At 43.5% G+C, this 24,558-nt stretch overlaps 1 protein-coding gene across 1 annotated transcript in view; it reads right to left on the reverse strand.

The window, feature by feature from the left end:
• The window catches only part of LOC126224746 (peripherin-2-like), a 63,994-nt gene that overhangs the window by 19,032 nt on the left and 20,404 nt on the right, over positions 1-24,558 (reverse strand). Inside the window, exon 2 of the mRNA XM_049942208.1 lies at positions 14,088-14,246. Within this exon, the coding sequence (XP_049798165.1) occupies positions 14,088-14,246 (159 nt within the window). The remainder of the gene's footprint in view (positions 1-14,087; positions 14,247-24,558) is intronic.

The raw sequence follows: 24,558 nt of genomic DNA on the forward strand, positions 1-24,558 counted from the left end.
AAGCCGATTGGACACTTTTTTCGTCTCTAGCGACATTCGATGACCGTCACTTTCCTAGCGTCGACGATGAGGTCACACATATTACAGACGTTATTCTTACAGCTGCGGAACGTTCAGTACCACGCACCTCCGAATTGCCCCGGCGCCCTCCAGCTCCTTGGTGGAACGAGGCATGCCGTGACGCAATACGTGAGCGGCGACGTGCTCTTCGCGTTTTCCGCCAGCATCCTACTTTGGCCAACTGTATCCGCTATAAGCAGTTACGTGCGCGATGCCGTCGCGTCATCCGCGATAGCAAGAAGGCAAGCTGGGACTTCTTTACTAGCTCATTTAACACCTTCACTCCCTCCTCGGGAGTTTGGAGTCGGATTCGACGGTTATCTGGCGCGCCTAGTTTCTCCCCGGTCTCTGGGCTCACTGTCGCGGATGATACATTAGTGGACCCTGTCGCAATTTCGACTCATTGGGTCAACACTTTGCTGAGATTTCGAGCTCTTCAAATTACCCGCCAGCGTTTCTCCCGAAGAAACGTGCAGCGGAAGTGCAACCTCTTGCTTTCTCCTCTCAAAATCGCGAAAGCTATAATACTGTTTTCTCCATGCGGGAACTCCAACATGCACTCTCTTCTTCTCGCTCCTCCGCCCCAGGACCGGATGGTATCCACATCCAAATGTTGCTGCATTTATCAAAACATAGTCTGCGTTACCTCCTTCGCCTTTATAATCGAATTTGGACCGACAGTACTTTTCCCAGACGATGGCGGGAAGCTATCGTCGTTCCTGTTCCGAAACCTGGAAAGGACAAACATCTCCCCTCTAGCTATCGCCCCATTTCTCTCACAAGTAGTGTATGTAAGGTTTTGTAGCGTATGGTGAATTGCCGTTTAGCTTGGTGGCTGGAGTCCCGCAGTCTTTTAACACCTGCCCAATGCGGTTTCCGAAAGCATCGTTCTGCAGTTGACTATCTTGTTGCTCTCTCCACTTATATCATGAACAATTTTCTCCCGAAACGCCAAACAGTAGCAATATTTTTGATCTGGAGAGAGCATACGATACCTGTTGAAGGACAGGCATCCTACGCACACTGTTCTCTTGGGGCTTTCGAGGTCGGCTGCTCCTTTTTTTTTCGCGAATTTATGGCAGAGCGCACATTTAGAGTGCGGGTGAACACTACTCTCTCCCGTACTTTCTCCCAAGAAAACGGGGTACCCAAGGGCTCCGTGCTAAGTGTTGTACTGTTTGCCATTGCCATAATTCCAATTATGGACTGTCTCCTTCCTGATGTCTCGGGCTCCCTCTTTGTGGACGATTTTGCGATCTACTACAGCTCTCAACGGACAAGCCTTCTTGAACGACGTCTTCAAGGCTGTCTCGATCGCCTCCACTCTTGGAGCATCGAAACAGGCTTCCGCTTTTCTCCCAGTAAGACCGTTTGTGTTAATTTTTGGCGTCGTACCGAGTTTGTTCCACCTTCCTTACATCTAGGACCTGTCAACCTTCCGTTTTCGGGAGTCGCTAAACTCTTGGGTCTTATGTTTGACAGAAAACTGTGCTGGTCCTCCCACGTTTCGTATCTTTCGGCTCGCTGTCTGCGATCCCTCAACACCCTCCGTGTCCTGAATGGTACCTCCTGGGGAGCGGACCGAGTGGTCCTCCGCCTCTATCGCGCCTTAGTGCGCTCCTCCGCCTCTATCGCGCCTTAGTGCGCTCGAAATTGGACTATGGGAGCATAGTTTACTCCTCTGCTCGGCCGTCTATTCTTCGGCGTCTCGACTCTGTCCACCACCGTGGATTACGTTTAGTGTCTGGAGCTTTTTACACCAGCCCTGTGGAAAGCCTTTATGCTGAGACTGCTGAACCTCCGCCGTCCAATCGGCGAGCTGTCCTTCTGAGTCGTTATGCAAGCCATCTGTCTTCCATGCCTGCTAATTCGGTCCATGACATTTTTTTCGACGCCGCCTTGGATTTAGGGTATGCAGGCCGCCCTTCCTCCCTACTACTACCGGGAGTCCGCTTCCGTCAACTGCTCCATTCCGCTTTCCTAAAACCTTCTTGACAACTTGGGGTACAGCACCGCCTTGGCTCCGTCCCCGGACCTGCCTGCTCCGTGACCTTTGTCAATTTCCCACGGATAGTACCCCTTCACTTGTTTATCGTCAGGCATTTGCTGCTCTATGTGCACAAATGAAGGAAGCCACATTTATTTACACTGATGGCTCAAAAACATCGTTAGGTGTAGGGAGTGCCTATATTGTTGGCGGCATCCCAAATCGATTTCGGCTTCCCGACCAGTGTTCGGTTTATACTGCGGAGCTTTATGCTGTTCTCCAGGCTGTCCAATACATCCGTCGCCATCAGCGGATACAGTATGTTATCTGTTCAGATTCTCTCAGCTCTCTCCTCAGTCTCCAAGTTCTGTACCCTGTCCACCCTCTGGTCCACCGGATTCAGGACTGCCTCCACTTGCTCCACTTGGGGGGCGTCTCTGTGGCCTTCCTCTGGATCCCAGGACACGTTGATATCTGTGGAAATGAGGCGGCCGATATAGCGGCCAAGGCTGCAGTCTCTCTTCTTCAGCCAGCTATTCGCATGATTCCCTTCGCCGATCTACGGAGTGTTTTATGTCGTCGTATTGCTCTTTTATGGCACGCACATTGGTCGACACTTCCCAATAATAAATTGCGGGACGTGAAAGCTCTTCCCTGTGCTTGGACCTCTTCCTCCCGAACGCGTCGTCGGGAGAAGGTAATTTTAACTAGACTCCGGATAGGACACTGTCTTTTTAGCCATCAACATCTTTTAAGTGGTGATCCTCCCCCACTCTGTCGCCACTGCTCTCAGCTTTGGATGGTAAGACATCTTTTACTTGAGTGCCCCTATTTTACTCCGTTACGCGCCCGTCTGCAGCTGTCGCCTGACATATCTTCCATTTTAGCAGATGACACGCGCTCAGCCGATCGCGTTCTCGAGTTTATTAGTGCCAGTGAGATGACGTCAGTCATTTGAAGCTCTTTTTGGGGATAACCAACCCCCTTCTATAGTGGTTTTTTAAGATTTCCTTGTATTTTTAGTTTCTCCAATTTTTTTAGTTTCGTTCCCATTTCTGCTGGTTTCCAGTGTCGTTTTTTACCTTTTCCTAAGTCACAGACCGGGCGCTAATGACCGTAGCAGTTTTGCGCCCTAAAACCATAACAAGAAAAAAAAAGTGAACTTGTCGGTGAAGGGACCCGACATCGGCAGGGGGAAGTGGCTTGTACTACTACTGTCCGGAATGGACTCCCAGAGATCAAATTACTCCTGTGGGGACAGTTGCGTACTTTCTGCATCGACGCAGCACTCCTATAGTTGCCTCGAAAACAGCGGTGCCCAATTCGGTTGCCTTCAGCTTGGGATACCTACGAGGCATAATTTGTAGTTAGCGACCATCAGGTTATATTGATGAAGGCCGGCAATCAATACAAGTCATATCAATCGCTCATGTGATGCTCGAATGACGTCTTTGTCGTGCATGCCACTTTGGCTGCAACCTTATTATTCTGAATAACCATCTTCCAGCAAAAATACAGTGCGCTCAAGATCTAAGCCTGAAATGATACAGATTGAAAAAGCCGCATTGTCCCATACACGATCGGAGACACAGCCCGGTCCACAGAAATTCATTGACAATGCAGGTTTACTTTTATTTCCATTACACATATGACAGTAAGGAGCGGTTTTCTGTGGTCAAAAGAGTGTTAAGAAAGAAGCTCACGACAAAACAAACTGTGTTAGTGATGGAGATAGTTCAGAACATTTTGTCAGTTTATTACGGTAGGAAGCAAGGTACCCTCTTGTAGTGATTCGTAGATTCAAATGGCTCTGAGCACTATGGGACTTAACTGCTATGGTCATCAGTCCCCTAGAACTTAGAACTACTTAAACCTAACTAACCTAAGGACATCACACACATCCATGCCCGAGGCAGGATTCGAACCTGCGACCGTAACGGCCGCGCGGGATTCGTAGAGTACAGAAAATGATGAGCATCACGAGAACACACGTTGAGTGGTTTGCAGGAAGTACTCATGTTCTATAAAATCCCGCAGGAGCTTCGAAATACTGATTAGGTGACTTCTTTTTGGGAATCATCAGACTTCCGACTGGTTCGATATGGCCCGCCACGAATTCCTCTCCAACGCCAATCTCTTCATCTCAGAATAGCACTTGCGCCGTACGTCCTCACTTATCTGTTGGATATGTTCCAATCTCTGTCTTTCCCTTCAATTCTTACCCTCTAAAGCTCCCTCTAGCACCATGGCAGCCAGTTCCTTATGTCGTAACACACGTCCTCTCATCCTGTCTTTTCTTCTTATCAGTGTTATCCATATGTTCCTTTCTTCAACGATTCTGCGGAGAACCTCCTCATTCCTTACCAGTCCACCTAATTTTCAAAAACCTGCTATAGCACCACATTTCAAACGCTTCGATTCTCTTCTTTCCTATTTTTTTTTTATTTATTAAAACGCACACAAGCCGCGCAAAGGATTACATTCACATTACGTAACATTCATATAACTTGTCTTTGCTGTAAGCTACGATGGATTTCTGTCTATTCCTGCATTGGATAATATGGCATTGGTCACAAAATTCCAAGCACAGCTCTCACACACATTCGTCATCTGGTTCGTGAAATAATTTGTTGCAACACACCTTGTGGTGAAAACCATGGGCTGCCAATCTCGTCGTCACGTGTCGCATTTCATGGTTAGCTTCCATACAGATCCTCTCTGGCATAGCAGACGTTGCATAAAAGTCCTCTGGTATGTTGTTGTTCTTCTCATGCAGATCCTGTACAAGCTGTTTGAAGTCGGCACTAGCTGGGAGTATAAGCTCGCATCTTAGATCCTCTATCAGGAAGGTCTCCCTAGTAAGCTAGTATACTAGCCTCGCTCTTTTCTGCGGGACTCCTAAAATTCTCTTCAGGTATCAAGCCTTTACTCGCTCCAATTCTTCCAGCTTTTCGAATTTTCCGACTGTCGTAAATCACTGTCAAGAATTGCTATACTCCAAACGTAAAATCTCTGAAATTTCTTCCTCAAATTAAGGTCAACGTTTGATACTAGCAGATATCTGTTGGCCAAGAATGCCCTCTCTGCCCGTACGAATCTGCTTTTTACATCCTCTTTTCTTCCTCTGTCATGCGTAATTTTGTTTCCAAAGTTTCAGAATTCCTTAACTTCCGTCTACTTTGTGATCCCCAGTTGTGATGTTAAGTTTATTACTACTCGCATTTCTGCTACTCCTCATTGCTTTCGTCTTTCTTCGGTTTACTTTCAATTAATATTATGTACTCATTAGACTGCCCATTCCATTCTGAATCTCACTGACTATAGCAAGGTCATTGCGAGTCTGAGCGTTGATATCATTTCACCCTGTATTTTAATTCCAGTCTTAAAACTTTCCTTTATTCCGTCATTGCTTCTTCGTTGCTACAGCCCTCTTTTACATCCTTTTTAAATTCGAGTACTTCTTATTATACCATCTTTGTTTCTGTATATATTGTATGTTATCTATTTTTCTCTATACCTTAATCCATTTTCTCAGGATTTCAAACATCTTGAACAATTCTACAAAGTCAAACGGCTTTTCTAAGTCGACAAGTTCTATGAAAGTGTCTTGATATTTCTTAAGTCTTACTTTGATTGCCAATCGCAACATCGGAACTCCTTTACCGAAAGCCAAACATATCGTCACCTAACAGCTCCTCAATTGTCTTTTCCATTTTTCTGTTATTATTCTTGCTAGCAAGTCGGATACATGAGCCGCTAAGATGACTGTGCGATAGTTATCGCACTTATTTTCTCTTGCAATACACAGGACTGTGTAGATACAAATCTAAATGATAAGAATTAAGTGACCTGTCAACGGGACAACAGCTTCACAAGTATTTGTAGCATTTGTCAGATGCAAGTTTCAAGTTCGTAACTAATTACAATATATCTATGAAGACGAAAACTATGCACACTGTACTACTGGATTAAACTTAACAGTGATTCTTGGACGATATTTATAGTTTTTTTTCTGTCGCATACTTCAGACAATGCATATAAAGAAAGAGATCAGGAATCCTATAAAATACTATTCGAAACTGGTTGCTAGACTCAAATACTGGTCACCATTCGACAGATTCAAAAGGTCCAGAAAAAAATAGTTCTGACAGTGCTGGCATAGAAAAGCATCTCAGGCTCCGGACAGTCAACAGTTTTATTTGCAAATACTAAATGTTTGACGGTGTCAGAAGTATATTATAATATCCAACGATTAGATTTCACGTTAAATAGTTCCACACTTATTTTTTCTCTGTTCCCTTTAATTAAAAAAAATGATGAAATAATGTCCCAAGCTGTAGAAAGGTTTAAGCATTTTACTTTTAATCTGATCACATTGTAGAGGGTGCAAGTTGACAGCATTCCCTTCTTTCCCTCGCTGAAGGTGACCTTCAGCACGTGTAGCGAAATTTATACAAGCGCTTAAGGTCATTCGAGGTCGTTTCCACGCAAGTGGAGTGTCCTAAGGGCACGACCGGTCTCACGAATCACCGTGATGACTCCGTTACTAAGGAGATCGTTTTCTTTGTGTTTCTGGCTACGAAGCAGAGAAGAGCTCCAGGGCAGCGGCGGCATTTCTGCCTCGCCTGTCTCCTTTTCCCTTTTACATCCACCGCTATACTCCGAAACACGACCCTCCTCCTCCCACCACACGTTCATTGAAAGTCTTAGTAGTGCGCCATGCTGTAGATTTTCGTCATTTTCTCAAAAAAGTTTAACAGTTTCTGTCCAACGAAGCGTTATGCAGTAATCGTCTAACGCACTCGTAGCAACAGAAAATCAGGATTGAGAAAACTGGGCTACCAGCAAGAGTGAAACTCCCTAGGTTTCCTCAAAAACTTACCACCAGAGCCCCACTCTGGTAGTGGTGCAGCGGAAGAGTGGTTTGGTGTGTGTGTGTGTGTGTGTGTGTGTGTGTGTGTGTGTGTAGGGCGGGGGGGGGGGGGGGGGAAGCCGAAAAGTCTTGTAATTGTATACGCTTGGGGTGTCGACCAGGAAATCAGCAAATATAGAAGTCTTTGAGGCACTGTGTGCAGAACCAACCCAGGGTTTCACGACGTTGCGAAATATAGATTACAATAACCGTAAACTTCTAATGTAAGGGAGCTTGAAACGCTGTTGTGTTCATCTTGAACTCCATCCCATTTTGTTGCCACTATTACAACGTCAGTGAGATATGGTCTTCTGGCAGAAAAATGCCAGTTAACGCACTTCTGGAGCACTCTTACGGACGTTCAGCTGCCCTGACCTGCCCAGTATCCATATATTAGTCCCATTAGACACGCATGGGACATGATGGAGTGACATCCTTCCCGGCCGCCATTATCAACAACACCTTGTGGCTAGTTGTGACGAGGGGTGGCAGTCGTTCGGCAATGTTCGATGCGAACATTGTCTCCCAAGACGTGTCCGGTGCCTCCCTGATCGTCACTATGCACAACTGCTGGATCGTGTTGCAGCTAGGAGGCTGTGCAAGATGTTGAAATTGTTGTCTAAGACAATTTATCTGCTTCGACATCTGTATTCCGCAAGCCAGGCAAGCGGTGCGAGGCAGAGGGTACTGTCACTTCCCCCCTTTCCTACTCCAGTTACAAACTGTGCGTGGGAGGAACTACTGTTGGCAAGCCTGCCTCTGAACGTGAATCCCTCCAATATTACATTCGTGAGATATATGTAGGAGGAAGCAATATGTTGGTTTGACTCTCTAGGACCTCATGTATAGCGATTTTAACAGTATGTGTTCCACTCTGCTCAACATTGCGGCACACTATAACAGTTTGTATTCGTAATTAATATTCTTAATAAAGTAACCAATTTCAAAGCCACTCTGGAAGATCATTCTGTGATGCATAATGCCTCTGTGCATGCAGCAATTATTTTAATCTTAGCCTTACAATTCCTAAAGGGGCGTTGCGTGGGGGTTATGGTGTACACCCACACGTTTATACTAATAAATGACATTCCATTCCTAACAGCGTGACTCAGAAGGTTTGCCTCAATGCCTCTGTGCATGTACTCGTAGCAGCTGTTCCAATCTTAGTCTTACGATCCCTAAGCGGGCATTGCGTGGGGGCTATAGTGTGCAGCCACACGTTTATACTGCTGTATGGCCGTTAGCAGCGTTATATTGTAGCGCTCGACAGACGGCGCCTCTTCTGCCAACACAAACAATCGCAGTTTTCGGTGCACATTTGACGCACAGCACGTCCCTCTGAAACATCGAGTGCCTCGAGGGCGGCCGGAACGCGCGCCCCGCAAGCGACTGCCGAATTAGCGGGCGCGCCGCCACTGCGATGCACCGCCTGTCATTCGCTTGGGCAGTGCGGCCGCCGTCACTCACTGATGACGCATCTTGTTCTTCTCGTCCGGCCGAGCGGGATGTGGCCGTGTCGTGCTGGAGGGCGCCCTTGCTGCCGACGTGGGCTTTCTCACCTCACACACGCCGCGCAGCGCCCTTTTTTTTTTTTTTTTTTAGATATTTGCGTGTTTTGCCTGTCTTGTAAGTGGAGTTGGATGAGTATATCGGTTGTATTGGTCGTCCGAGGGTTTTGTAACCTACTTCGTTGAACTGCAGACCCTGACCTTTCTTCCAGTGAATAACTTTTAGTCATTTGCCATTCCTGCAAATGATTTTACGTGGTAGTTCCATTTAAAATCGTTCCATACATATCGGGTGATCAAAAAGTTAGTATAAATTTGGAAACTTAATAAACCACAGAATAATGTGGATAGAGAGTTAAAAATTGACACACATGCTTGGAATGACATGGGGTTTTATTAGAACAAAAAAAAAACACCCCATATTTTTAGACGCGTGAAAGATCTCTAGCGCGCGTCGTTTGGTGACGATCGTGTGCTCATCCGCCGCTTTCCTCGTGCTTGGCCTCCCAGGTCGCCAGACCTCAAAAAAATGGTTCAAATGGCTCTGAGCACTATGGGACTCAACTGCTGAGGTCATAAGTCCCCTAGAACTTAGAACTACTTAAACCTAACTAACCTAAGGACAACACACACATCCATGCCCGAGGCAGGATTCGAACCTGCGACCGTAGCGGTCGCGCGGTTCCAGACTGTAGCGCCAGAACCGCTCGGCCACCAGCGGCCGGCGCCAGACCTCAGTCCGTGCGATTATCGGCTTTGGGGTTACCTGAAGCCACAAGTGTATCGTGATCGACCGACATCTCTAGGGATGCTGAAAGACAACAGCCGACGCCAGTGCCTCACCATAACTCCGGACATGCTTTACAGTGCTGTTCACAACATTATTCCTCGACTACAGCTATTGTTCAGGAATGATGGTGGACATATTGAGCATTTCCTGTAAAGAACATCATCTTTGCTTTGTCATACTTTGTTATGCTAATTATTGCTATTCTGATCAGACATTTTTTGAACGTTTGTATTTTTTTGATTCTAATAAAACACCATGTCATTCCAAGCATTTGTGTCAATTTGTACCTCTCTATCTACATTATTCCGTGATTTATTCCGTTTTCAAATTTATACCGACTTTTTGATCACCCGGTATACTTACAGACATTTAATGGTTGTGGCCGCTTCCTGTGATAAGTTTTCTTCCTGGGTCAGATGACTTTCAAGGCACCATGCGTCGATCCTCTGCAATCTTCTTTAGTTTCGCTACAATTTTCTAGCGTCATACGTGCTTTATGGGTCATATACACATAGTTATGTAGTTCAAATGGCTCTAAGCACTATGGGACTTCACATCTGAGGTCATCAGTCCCATAGACTTAGAACTAACCTAAGGACATCACACACATCCATGCCCGAGGCAGCATTAGAACCTGCGACCGTAGCAGCAGCGCGGTTCCGGACTGACGCGCCTAGAACAGCTTTGCCACAATGACCGACAGTTATGCAGAGCCACCTAATGATCAAAATGAGAGTGTATGGAGTATTACACCAGCTTTCTGATTGTATTCAAGTATTCATAGCAAACGAATCACAGCATAATGTCCTTAACGGAGAGAAGTCTACCAACTCGCCTAAGAATGTTTTAGGGTAATCACTTTTCCCAATACACACAAACACCCTTGCACATAACGTCGCAAGCTCTTTTACGCTGTTCGCAGATTATGCTGTATTATGTAGGAAGATCGAGACGTCATAAAACTATAGCGAAGTTAAGAAATAACTGCTGAAAATCGATGCTTGTTACTGAGTCTGGTAACTGATCCTCAACATAAATAAATGTAAGAGACTGCACATAAATACGTGGAAAGGCCTCCTGTTGTCCGGTTGAACTATTGCCGAATAATCAATGAAAACAGTAAGAACCGTAAAATATTTATAAGTATTTGTCTGAGCGACATAAAGTGGAACGCCCACATAAAATAAGCTGCACAAAAGCAGATCTCAACCTGAGATTCATTGTTAAGTTGCTAACGACTTGTAATTCATCCACTGAAGACGTGTCTTAGAGAACACTCCTGTGACCGATTGCTTCCCCTCTAGACACTTACCAGCTGGGAATGATATAAGGAATGCAGAAGACCCAAAGAAGAAGAGCGCGGTTCAAAATGGGTTCATACAGTAAGCGCAAAAATACAACGGAGATGTTAATCCAAACCCAGTGGCAGACAGTACACTAGTGGCGTTGCACAGAACGGTATGGCGTTTCCTTTACTTCCAACGTGCTGTAACAAGCATTAATGAATGCTGGCGTCCATATTATAATAGCTACTTCAGAAGACGAATTACCAAGAAATATTTTTAAACTAAACGAAATTGGCCAAAATTACAATTTCGAAATATCTATGGAAAAGACAAAAGTATCGCATTCCCAGGAAGACAACAGATGTGATTAAAAATACTGATAGAAAAGAAAACAATCGAGTAAGTAAGTCATTTTAAGTACCTGGGCCGTGACGTTTCTTCTGGTCATCATAAAGATATAAAAAATAAAACAGCAAAATTTCAGGATATCTATATAATGACAAAAAACATTAAACGGAAAAGCGATTAAAGAAATGCAACTGAAGTTCTATAAAGCGATGGCTGTTCTATTGCTACTTGAGGCTTGGATAGCAAATAAGGAATATATAAATCGGCACAGTGGCGTCAGAAATGAAATTCCTCAGATCAGGAAGCAGAAGATGTAAACCAGAAGAATGAGTAAGAAATGAATATACTAGAAGTAATTCTGTCAGAGACAGCAAAGGACTTGGAAGAGCAGTTGAACGGAGTGGACGTTGTCTTGAAAGGATGGTATAAGATGAACATCAACAAAAGCAAAACGAGGATAATGGAATGTAGTCGAATTAAGTCGGGTAATGTTGAGGGAATTAGATTAGAAAATGAGACACTTAAAGTAGTAAAGAAGATTTGCTATTTGGGGAGCAAAATAACTGATGATGGTCGAAGTAGAGAGGATATAAAATGTAGACTGCCAATGGCAAGGAAACCGTTTCTGAAGAAGAAAAATTTGTTAATATCAAGTATAGATTTAAATGTCAGGAAGTAGTTTCTGAAAGTATTTGTATGGAGTGTAGCCATGTAAGGACGATAAATAGTTTAGACAAGAAGAGAATAGAAGCTTTCGAAACGTGGTGCTACAGAAGAATGCTGAAGATTAGATGGGTAGATCACATAACTAATGAGGAGGTATTGAATAGAATTGGGGAGAAGAGGAGTTTGTGGCACAACTTGTCTAGTAGAAGGGATCGTTTGGTAGGACATGTTCTGAGGCATCAAGGGATCACCAATTTAGTATTGGAGGGCAGCGTGGAGGGTAAAAATCTTAGAGGGAAACCAAGAGATGAATACACTAAGCAGATTCAGAAGGATGTAGGCTGCAGTACGTACTGGGTGATGAAGCAGCTTGCACAGGACAGTGTAGCATGGAGAGCTGCATCAAACCAGTCTCAGGACTGAAGACCACAACAACAACAACATATTAGAAGTGAGCTTAAAATATCGATACATATAAGCAAAACTGGAAAGAACGTATAAACGGAATAACACAAGGTAGGTATGCTAAAGAAGTTTTGCAGTATCTACCCAAAAAAGAGAGCAAGGGGCTAAGTCGGCTGAGGGAACGATGGAGCTAAGAAGCTGAAGTCGGAACAGGTTCCTCGAAACTAGTCCATGAATTAGATGATGACGATAGTGATGATGATGATGACTGCTTACTCCTAAACATATCTCGTGAAAAGGTCATGAATTTAAAATTAAAGAGCTGATGACTATTGCTTACTCCTAAATATATCTCGTGAGAAGATCATGAATTTAAAATTACGGAGTTTCGATCTCATACAGAGGTTTATCAACAATCGTTCCTCTCGCGCATCATTCGCTGCTGGAGAAAATTACGACGAGAATGGCCGTGGTGTTTAAAGGACCCTGCGTCGTACACTATACGTTGTGGAGTATAGGCGTAGATGTAGATATAGAATCTGACTGTTCAGTGAAATTGGAAACAAGAAGTACATGAGTCAAACACTTAGCAAGGTGATTAGGAAAAATGCTGAAGATTTACAGTGTTTTGGCGTGCCTGAGAGTATCATTCGCGCTATAATAATAAAAAATACCTAAACAAACAAGTAGGGCCCTTTTTAAGTGGCGTTGCAACACCAACTGGATGGACGAGGGTCACTCCAAAAGAAATGCACACTATTTTTGTAAAAATACAATTTTCATTCTGCATGTGTGAAAGTTTTACAGTGTGTAGATACATCCTTCCCGCTTGTTTTCAAACTTAGTTCAACCTGTTCCCGTGAGTGGCGCCGTCACAGCATGTCTTCAAGATGGCTGCTACACTTGGCGTTCGTCAGAAGCAACGTGCTGTCATAGAATTCCTGTGCTGTGAATACGAGACAGTGGGAAACATCCACAAGAGGTTGAAAAAGGTGTATGAAGATGCTGCTGTCGATCGCAGTACAGATAGTCGGTGGGCAAGCAGGTTACGTGATGAAAGTGGGCACAGCAATATTGAGGATTGTCCTTGCAGCGGCAAGTCTCGTACTGCACACACTCCAGACAATGTGCAGAGAGTTAACGAACTGGTGACTGCTGACAGACGCATCACGGTGAACTAACTGTCACGCTACGTTGGTATAGGGGAAGTAAATGTTTCCAGAATACTGAAAGTGTTGGCGTTAAAAAAGGTTTGTGCCAGGTGGGTTCCCAGGATGTTGGCAGTGGCTCACAAAGAAACAAGAAAAACGGTATGCAGCGAACTTTTGGAGCAGCACGAGAATGGTGGAGATGAATTTCTTGGAAGAATTGTGACAGGTGATGAAACATGGCTCCATCATTTTTCACCAGAGACGAAGAGGCAATCAATGGAGTGGCATCATGCAAATTCACCCAAGAAAAAAAAATTCAAAACCTCACCTTCTCCTGGAAAAGTTATGGCTACGGTGTTCTTGATTCTGAAGGACTCTTGCTTGTGGACATCATGCCAAGTGGAACCACCATAAATTCTGATGCAAATGTGACGACACTGAAGAAACTTCAAGCTCGACTGAGTCGTGTTCGACCATATCGGCAAAAGCAGGATGTTTTGCTGTTGCACAACAATGCACGGCTACATGTCAGTCAAAAAACCATGGAAGCGATCACAAAACTCGGATGGGCAACACTGAAACACACGCCTTACAGTCCTGACCTGGGCTCCATGTGACTATCATCTCTTTGGGAAACTGAAAGACTCTCTTCGTGGAACAAGGTGCACGCTGCCAATCAGTGGCTCCAACAGGTTGGTCCAGAATTTTACTGTGCGGGTATACAGGCGTCTGTTCCAAGATGGCGTAAGGCAGTTGAGAGGGATGGAAATTATGTGGAGAAATGAAAATATTGTTCCTAAAGGATGTATCTACACACTGTAAAACTTTCAAACATGTAGAATAAAAGACGGATTTAAAAAAATAGTGTGTATTTCTTTCGGAGTGACCCTCGTACATAGCGGCCGACGACCAATCATTGACCGTGAGTATACGCTGAACATCGTTGTGTCGCAAGAAGATGATCAGCAGGTCACCTGTAGATGGGACTGCGGGAGAGCACTCCGTGGTGCACGCAGGGCCGGAGCTGCTCGCTGGAGCAGCAGCTGAAGGGCGCGTCGTCGCTGACGAACTGCGGCATGTCCTCGCCCACCTCGGCCACCTCGGACTCGTTGCCGCTCTCGTACGTCGGCCACCTGAAGCACATCAGCGAAGTCTTATCATCTACCTACAATCACTCGAAGTAGCTGACTCTAAACCTTTATGCAGATTATTCGTATTTCAAGTACTGATTCCATGAATCGAACAGTTCATTCGAAGAATATACAGGGTGTTACAAAAAGGTACGGCCAAACTTTCAGGAAACATTCCTCACACACAAAGAATGAAAATATGTTATGTGGACATGTGTCCGGAAACGCTTACTTTCCATGTTAGAGCTCATTTTATTACTTCTCTTCAAATCACATTAATCATGGAATGGAAACACACAGCAACAGAACGTACCAGCGTGACTTCAAACACTTTGTTACAGGAAATGTTCAAAATGTCCTCCGTTAGCGAGGATACATGCATCATCCACCCTCCGTCGCATGGAATCCCTGATGCGCTGATGCAGCCCTGGAGAATGGCGTATTGTATCACAGCCGTCCACAATACGAGCACGAAGAGTCTCTACATTAGGTACCGGGGTTGCGTAGACAAGAGCTTTCAAATGCCCCCATAAATGAAAGTCAAGAGGGTTGAGGTCAGGAGAGCGTGGAGGCCATGGAATTGGTCAGCCTCTCACCGAATCTGTTGTTGAGAAGCGTACGAACACTTCGACTGAAATGTGCAGGAGCTCCATCGTGCATGAACCACATGTTGTGTCGTACTTGTAAAGGCACATGTTCAAGCAGCACAGGTAGAGTATCCCGTATGAAATCATGATAACGTGCTCCATTGAGCGTAGGTGGAAGAACATGGGACCCAATCAAGACATCACCAACAATGCCGGCCCAAAAGTTCACAGAAAATCTGTGTTGATGACGTGATTGCACAATTGTGTGCGGATTCTCGTCAGCCCACACATGTTGACTGTGAAAATTTACAATTTGATCACGTTGGAATGAAGCCTCATCCGCAAAGAGAACATTTGCACTGAAATGAGGATTGACACATTTTTGGATGAACCATTCGCAGAAGTGTACCCGTGGAGGCCAATCAGCTGCTGATAGTGCCTGCACACGCTGTACGTGGTACGGAAACAACTGGATCTCCCGTAGCACTCTCCATACAGTGACGTGGTCAACGTTACCTTGTACAGCAGCAACTTCTCTGACGCTGACATTAGGGCTATCGTCAACTGCACGAAGAATTGCCTCGTCCATTGCAGGTGTCCTCTTCGTTCTAGGTCTTCCCCAGTCGCGAGTCATAGGCTGGAATGTTCCGTGCTCCCTAAGACGCCGATCAATTGCTTCGAACGTCTTCCTGTCGGGACACCTTCGTTCTGGAAATCTGTCTCGATACAAACGTACCGCGCCACGGCTATTGCCCCGTGCTAATCCACACATCAAATGGGCATCTGCCAACTCCGCATTTGTAAACATTGCACTGACTGCAAAACCACGTTCGTGATGAACACTAACCTGTTGATGCTATGTACTGATGTGCTTGATGCTAGTACTGTAGAGCAATGAGTCGCATGTCAACACAAGCACCGAAGTCAACATTACCTTACTTCAATTGGGCCAACTGGCGGTGAATCGAGGAAATTCAATACATACTGACGAAACTAAAATGAGCTCTAACATGGAAATTAAGCGATTCCAGACACATGTCCACATAACATCTTTTCTTTGTTTGTGTGTGAGGAATGTTTCCTGAAAGTCTGGCCGTACCTTTTTGTAACACCCTGTATATCTTATTTCTGATAAATTTCATAAAGAAGAAGTTATACAGAGAAGCCGTAGTTAGTGTTTTCAGTTCCTGAAACTAGCACCAGCAGTACATTCTTAACAAATTATTTGTATTACACACTTTTGGACTCACAAAATTTTGACTTGATATGTTACACTGAAGTATGATCCCATATGACATTATGGAATAAATGTTAGCGCAGTATGCCACTTTTTTTTAATTTCTAAATAGCGTCTTCTGAAGACACTCGCAAACAAAAATATGATAGGCATATGCTTCTGCCAACTGAATGTATTATCAAATTTAACATTGCCAACTTTTATTTGTGGACCATCACATTTTATACTTACGATCGTTGGATGCCTCTCAAAAGGTTTGTTTTTCATATAACGTATCTTTGTGAAGTGTACTAACAGATAATTGGTTGGAAGCTATATATTAATGACCATGAAAATTTCATTAGCAGCTCATAGTGCAACTTTGCTTATTTTGTTATTTATCACAATGTTTGTATCATCTGCATACAAAATAAACTTAGCCTTTGGTAATGTCACTGATCAAAAATCATTAATACACCCAATAAAATGTAAGGATCATCGAATGGAACCTTCTCAGGAACCACACATAATTAGTCCCAGTTGAATGATCACTGACAGCTTAATACAGGGCTCTTCCTCTAAAGGATACAAATAAAGAAATGAAATATGGCTTAACATAATTTTATTGAATGAGAAATTCATTGTCCATGATGTAAACGATCTTCAGTCTACTAGTCTTCAGTTAATATTGGAACAGTGGTTTTCTATAAAACAGTGAAACTTCATGAACTGTAAGTTTTGTATGAATGAGTTCTAATAGTTTCTACAGTAAAAATATGAAGAAAAAGATTTGAAATCCAAAATAAACAGCTTCCTAGCAAAGAATATGTAGAATTCAGGGGATTGCATAAAACATAAATATTATTGTGTATGTGTACTGAGGGAAATTTAATTGAAGGAAATGCATAGATGAAATACATCCAAAATAATCATATTATAAAAAAAAATTACCCAAAAAATCCGATACAGAAGCATTTAAAAAATTAAAACAGTGTTAGACACAGAGATATACTACATCCTTAGTCAAAAATACTTAGTAAAATTATTTAAGGATTGTGAATTAAATACAGATGAAATGCTATCATGTAATTCAGCAACAATGAGAGGTTTTCAGATTAAACTGATTCCTAAAGATTACAAAATTAGTGGCTTTTCTTATGTAAATGGAAGTACCAGTATTTTTTAAAACTCTTCTAAAATCTTAACCAAAAAAATACAGTTGCAAGAATGCAGCAACATAAAGCTAACAAATTGTTGTGTTATATGTCACAACTGTAAACACGGAAATTGACTTTGTTATAGAACATATAATAGAACAGTCTTCACAATACAAAAAAATTAGAGGTAACCCTGTTAAATGAAAGCCTAGGAAACACACATTATAGAAAAATATAAGAAAACTCTATTAGGACCCAAAATGAGGCCTAAAAAATGTGGTTACAATTAGGAAATTATATTAAATCCTGTAAACAAACTTTAAACTTCACATAAAAACTGACCATGTTATAGTAATCAGTAGAATTCAAAGAATATAGAAATTTGACATCATTAAGTGTAACATCATTAAATGTAAATGTTAAACATTAATGTTAACATTGAACACTAAACATAACAATAAACGTTTTGCTTTTAGTGTATACATTCTCAACAACTATGATGTTTGTACAAAATTTAGTGTTACAAGTCAGTGAGTAGGATCAGTACAATGTGAGCGTCTGAAATGGTTGCTGAGTGTTAGGCCAAGGGTCAAAAGTCTTCTAATAAGGAGTAAATCAACGAGAATCTCGATATACATTATTAATTAATTTGAAGGGAAAGGTCCCATTGTATACCTGAATACCTTAGGTGCATAATCTCATTGAGAAGAAAAGAAATGGTTGCTGAGTGTTAGGTCAAGAGTCAAAAGTTCTCTAACAAGGAGTAAATCACACGAGAATCTCGATATACACTATTAATTAATTTGCAGGAAAAAGTCCCATTCTACTCCTGAATATCTTAGGTGCATAATCTTATTGTGAAGAGAAGAAGAATGGATGTACTCGTGATCTTACATACTTACAGTACCTATAACACGCCCTGAAGAAGGAATGAGTCCCACCTGAACTTAAGGGTAGAGATTCGAATAGTATCTTTGAGTATAGAAAGTAGGAAATATGTTGAAACATTGGGATTCACACATGTTGTGTCTGGGTATTTTAGCTTGTGTGACCATTGCTCCAAGAAAGCAAGACTCTGTATCTGAACCACATTTCCACACATTGTTTGTATCTGTCAGAAAGTTTCATCATAAGCACCTGCAAAGTGTCTTTGGTCGGAATAAATTCTGTGATACATATAATGCATTTCCAAATTGCATCCTGTAAACGAGTAGTACGTTTTTCTGTGCAGTAGCTAAATCAGCACAGAGATAACAGATCTCCGCTGGAAACTAATTGTTATTGTCATGGTCTCCACTCTGAAGACTAATTTGATGCATCTTCTCACATACTTCATCCTATGGAGGCCTATTCATCTCCAAATAATGCAACGTACATTCATTTGAACCTGCTTATTGTATTCATCCTGTGATCTCCCTCTACAATTTCTCCCCCCCCCCCCTGACGCACTCACCCACTCACCACACAAGTCTATGAGCTAACTGGCTATTCCTTGATGCCTCAGAATATGTCCCATTAACCAGCCCCTTTGTTTAGTCAAGTTGTGCCATAAATTTCTTTTGTCCTCACTGTATTTCAGTACCTCCTCATTAGTTACCTATCAGTCTAATCTTTAGCATCCATCTGTAGCAGTACATTGGAAAAACTTCTGTTCTTTTCTTGCCTGAACTGTTTAATGTCTATGTTATACTTATGTACAAGGCTACACTCCAGAAAATACTTTCAGAACAGGCATCCTAAAACATTCACATTAATTATTATAAAATTCCTATTCTTCAGAAATACTTATCACCTGTAGCCAGTCTGCATTTTATACCCTCTCTACTTCGGCCATCTTCACTTATTTACTTCGAGACAATAAAAGCTTCTACAAAGTAGTAGTAGCTATTTTATCACTCTCAGTCTTTAATTAGATAACAGCCACTGAAATCAAAGAAATCTGGGAAAAAAAAATAACCAAAGTGTTGGGGGGGGGGGAGGGGGGGGAGGAAGGAAATCTATGTGTTTGATGTAGGTAGATGATTATGACGACTGTATAAAGATTTGAGTGCTATGACTGGGTTGTTGATCAAGATGGGAGACTTCCAAATCCAGTGCCCACAGATAGCCTCCGTGTTTCAAATAACACGAAAGGACAGCTGATTTTGATGTCATAAGTAACTGTCAACATACAGCAATCACTCCTTAGTGTTTATCACCATGACGTAATCAGGAATAACGACAGACGTTGCCCCATGTAGCCTTGTAGGTAACACACTAGTCATTCGAAACAATCTTCCTTTTAGAAAAACTTTTGTTTCGATCAGAATCTCTAAATTTTTATAATTCTGTTTGATATGCACATGCACGTGCGCAAGTGTGTGTGTGTGTGTGTGTGTGTGTGTGTGTGTGTGTGTGTGTGTGTATTGTAATGTGGCTGTTCTTCTCTGATACAGTCCACTAACATATTTCAGAGGATGATATGCACTTTTCCTTGGTCAGGTAGTCGTTTGGTAATTGCAGATATGGGTTAACTTCACCAGTGGCTGTTTTCGTTTTGCTGTTTGTTTTTCTACTTTTCCTATATAGCTGGTGGATGTTTGGTGGATGATTCGAAGACCTGGAAGCTTAAAGTCGGACCGGCCCGCATCTCGTGGTCGTGCGGTAGCGTTCTCGCTTCCCACGCCCGGGTTCTCGGGTTCGATTCCCGGCGGGGTCAGGGATTTTCTCTGCCTCGTGATGGCTGGGTGTTGTGTGCTGTCCTTAGGTTAGTTAGGTTTAAGTAGTTCTAAGTTCTAGGGGACTTATGACCACAGCAGTTGAGTCCCATAGTGCTCAGAGCCTTAAAGTTGGACCGACGAGATAAGAGTCCTTTTAAAGAGGAATTTGCCGCTGTAAAACTGTTGAGCTCTGAGCAGGGGCTCGGCCACAGGTACCCAGACTGGCTTTCTCGCCCATTCTCGTTCCTCCAGTTCACTTTCCAGGAGGATTGCGGCTCGCTTATTTCTGTCGAAATAAACACGGAAGACTTCACGGAAGCAATTTAGCTACACTACTGGCCATTAAAATTGCTACACCACGAAGATGTGCTACAGACGCGAAATTTAACCGACAGGAGGAAGATGCTGTGAGATGCATATGATTAGCTTTTCAGAGCATTCACACAAGGCTGGCGCTGATGGCGACACTTACAACGTGCTGACATGAGGGAAGTTTCCAACCGATTTCTCATACACAAACAGCACTTCACCGGCGTTGCCTGGGAACCTTTTTTGTGATGCCTCGTGTAAGGAGGAGAAATGCGTACCATCACGTTTCCGACTTTCATAAAGGTCGGATTGTAGCCTATCGCGATTGCGGTTTATCGTATCGCGACATTGCTGCTCGCGTTGGTCGAGATCCAATGACTGTAAGCAGAATATGGAATCGTTGGGTTCAGGAGGGTAATACGGAACACTTTGCTGGATTCCAGCGGCCTCGTATCACTAGCAGTCGATATGACAGGCATCTTATCCGCATGGCTGTAACGGATCGTGCAGCCACGTCTCGATCCATGAGTCAACAGATGGGGACGTTTGCAAGACAACAACCATCTGCACGAACAGTTCGACGACGTTTGCAGCAGCATGGACTCTCAGCTCGGAGACCATAGCTGCGGTTACCCTTGACACTGCGTCACAGACAGGAGCGCCTGCGATGGTGTACTCAACGACGAACCTAGGTGTACGAATGTCAAAACGTCATTTTTTCGGATGAATCCAGGTTCTGTTTACAGGATCATGACGGTCGCATCCGTGTTTGGCGACATCGCGGTGAACGCACATTGGATGATTGTATTCGTCATCGCCATACTGGCGTATCACCCGGCGTGATGGTATGGGTTTCCATTGGTTACACATCTCGGTCACCTCTTGTTCGCAGTGACGGCACTTTGAACAGTGGACGGTGCATTTCAGATGTGTTACGACCCGTGACTCTACCCTTCAATCGATCTCTGTGAAACCCGACATTTCAGCAGGATAATGCACGACCGCATGTTGCAGGTCCTGTACGGGCCTTTCTGGATAGAGAAAATGTTCGACTGCTGCCCTGGCCAGCACATTCTCCAGATCTCTCACCAATTGAAAACGTCTGGTCAATGGTGGCCAAGCAACTGGATCGTCACAATACGCCAGTCACTACTCTTGATGAACTGTGGTATGGTGTTGAAGCTGCATGGGCAGCTGTACCTGTGCACGCTATCCAAGCTCTGTTTGACTCAATGCCCGGGCGTATTATGGCCCTTATTACGGCCAGAGGTGGTTGTTCTGGGTACTGATTTCTCAGGATCTATGCACCCAAATTGCGTGAAAATGTAATCACATGTCAGTTCTAGTATAATATATTTGTCGAATGAATGCCCGTTTATCATCTGCATTTCTTCTTGGCGTAGCAATTTTAATGGCCAGTAGTGTAGATAGGAGATCTCTAAGCAGGTGTGGCTTCCCTCAGGGTATGTGAATGCTTGTTACGATACCTCGGAGAAAATTTGGTTTGAACTCTTAGAATAAGCCTTCTCATAGGGTCGGACCGTCATTTTTGGGAGAGCGCGCTATTTCCGTTGTGCCTATGTGCACAACATCCGATAGGCCCTTTTCAGCACTGTGCCAAGCAGAGGGAGAAGTTTTCTAGATTTTTTTCTGATGGTTCAAATGGCTCTAAGAACTATGGGACTTAACTTCAGAGGTCATCAGTCCCCTAGCATTTAGAACTACTTAAACCTAACTAACCTAAGGCCATCACACACATCCACGCCCGAGGCAGGATTCGATCCTGCGACCGTAATGGTCGCACGGTTGCAGACTGTAGCGCCTAGCACCGCTCGGCCACTCCGGCCGGTGATTGTTTTCTGCCTTCCTTCACACCCAAGAGAACTATTCGTTCAAAAAGAGAAAATATATGAGAGCGGGAGATTGTTTAACATCTTCTTTTGAGCTTTACTGGTCCACATTTGGAACCTTTGCCAACATTGGCCAGTGATTTCCTGCTCTGACGAGAAACAGCTAAGTTCCAGAGCAGCCAGAAAGAGAATACATCTCATTAGGCTTTTGTGGAGTAAAGATTTCTGTTTAGGACAGGAGAATGACTAGTGAGACGAGCTTGCTGAGACTTCATGGATGTCTGTATGGAAGCACTAAGTTCAAAGAGGGGTCTGAAATCATATCCTCCAGCCACTGTGCTGCCGGCTTCCTTGACCACACTCCATGTGTTTCGTAAGATAGGCCATCACTGCACGTGCAGCCTTCATTCAGAAACGAAGTAAATTCACTCCCTTCATGAGCCAAATATGCGACCTTAAAAGTCACGCATCCAGCTAGTTACTCGCACTGTGCAATTTGTTCGCTCCTGTCTTTCCGTGTACTTAATACTATTAACTAGAGTTCACTCAGGATATGGTGGGCGATGTGTAGTGACCAATTTTCGTCCAAAACGCTTGGCGAATTCATTCCTTTGTTCGGAATGGAAGCCGACACCATCAGCTACCTTTCAGCGATCGAGGCGCGTGCCCTGCATCTCTCTCAAACGATTTTACACAAAGCGTTCGGTAAAAATAAAACTTCATTTAAGCTTTACTTGTAGCTTTATATGCGAGCTTCACGATGATGTGCTCATCATTTCGTTAATGGTCGTAGTAATTGTGATATTTATGTGGAAGTAAGACACTGCGTGAAATTCGAAAAACTTTGTCATGAAAAAATAGGGATCGCTATCCCATGAACCATGGACCTTCCCGTTGGTGGGGAGGCTTGCGTGCCTCAGCGATACAGATAGCCGTACCGTAGGTACAACCACAACGGAGGGGTATCTGTTGAGAGGCCAGACAAACGTGTGGTTCCTGAAGAGGGGCAGCAGCCTTTTCAGTAGTTGCAAGGGCAACAGTCTGGATGATTGACTGATCTGGCCTTGTAACAATAACCAAAACGGCCTTGCTGTGCTGGTACTGCGAACGGCTCAAAGCAAGGGGAAACTACGGCCGTAATTTTTCCCGAGGGCATGCAGCTTTACTGTATGATTAAATGATGATGGCTTCCTCTTGGGTAAAATATTCCGGAGGTAAAATAGTCCCCCATTCGGATCTCCGGGCGGGGACTACTCAAGAGGATGTCGTTATCAGGAGAAAGAAAACTGGCGTTCTACGGATCGGAGCGTGGTATGTCAGATCCCTTAATCGGGCAGGTAGGTTAGAAAATTTAAAAAGGGAAATGGATAGGTTAAAGTTAGATATAGTGGGAATTAGTGAAGTTCGGTGGCAGGAGGAACAAGACTTCTGGTCAGGTGACTACAGGGTTATCAACACAAAGTCAAATAGGGGTAATGCAGGAGTAGGTTTAATAATGAATAGGAAAATAGGAATGCGGGTAAGCTACTACAAACAGCATAGTGAACGCATTATTGTGGCCAAGATAGATACGAAGCCCACACCTACTACAGTAGTACAAGTTTATATGCCAACTAGCTCTGCAGATGACGAAGAAATTGAAGAAATGTATGATGAAATAAAAGAAATTATTCAGATAGTGAAGGGAGACGAAAATTTAATAGTCATCGGTGACTGGAATTCGAGTGTAGGAAAAGGGAGAGAAGGAAACGTAGTAGGTGAATATGGATTGGGGCTAAGAAATGAAAGAGGAAGCCGTCTGGTAGAATTTTGCACAGAGCACAACTTAATCATAGGTAACACTTGGTTTAAGAATCATGATAGAAGGTTGTATACATGGAAGAGCCCTGGAGATACTAAAAGGTATCAGATAGATTATATAATGGTAAGACAGAGATTTAGGAACCAGGTTTTAAATTGTAAGACATTTCCAGGGGCAGATGTGGACTCTGACCACAATCTATTGGTTATGACCTGTAGATTAAAACTGAAGAAACTGCAAAAAGGTTGGAATTTAAGGAGATGGGACCTGGATAAACTGAAAGAACCAGAGGTTGTACAGAGTTTCAGGGAGAGCATAAGGGAACAATTGACAGGAATGGGGGAAAGAAATACAGTAGAAGAGGAATGGGTAGCTTTGAGGGATGAAGTAGTGAAGGCAGCAGAGGATCAAATAGGTAAAAAGACGAGGGCTAGTATAAATCCTTGGGTAACAGAAGAAATATTGAATTTAATTGATGAAAGGAGAAAATATAAAAATGCAGTAAATGAAGGAGGCAAAAAGGAATACAAACGTCTCAAAAATGAGATCGACAGGAAGTGCAAAATGGCTAAGCAGGGATGGCTAGAGGACAAATGTAAGGATGTAGAGGCTTTTCTCACTAGGGGTAAGATAGATACTGCCTACAGGAAAATTAAAGAGACCTTTGGAGAGAAGAGAACCACTTGTATGAACATC

This window comes from Schistocerca nitens, chromosome 1 (genome assembly GCF_023898315.1).
Source record: "Schistocerca nitens isolate TAMUIC-IGC-003100 chromosome 1, iqSchNite1.1, whole genome shotgun sequence".
NCBI lineage: Eukaryota > Metazoa > Arthropoda > Insecta > Orthoptera > Acrididae > Schistocerca > Schistocerca nitens.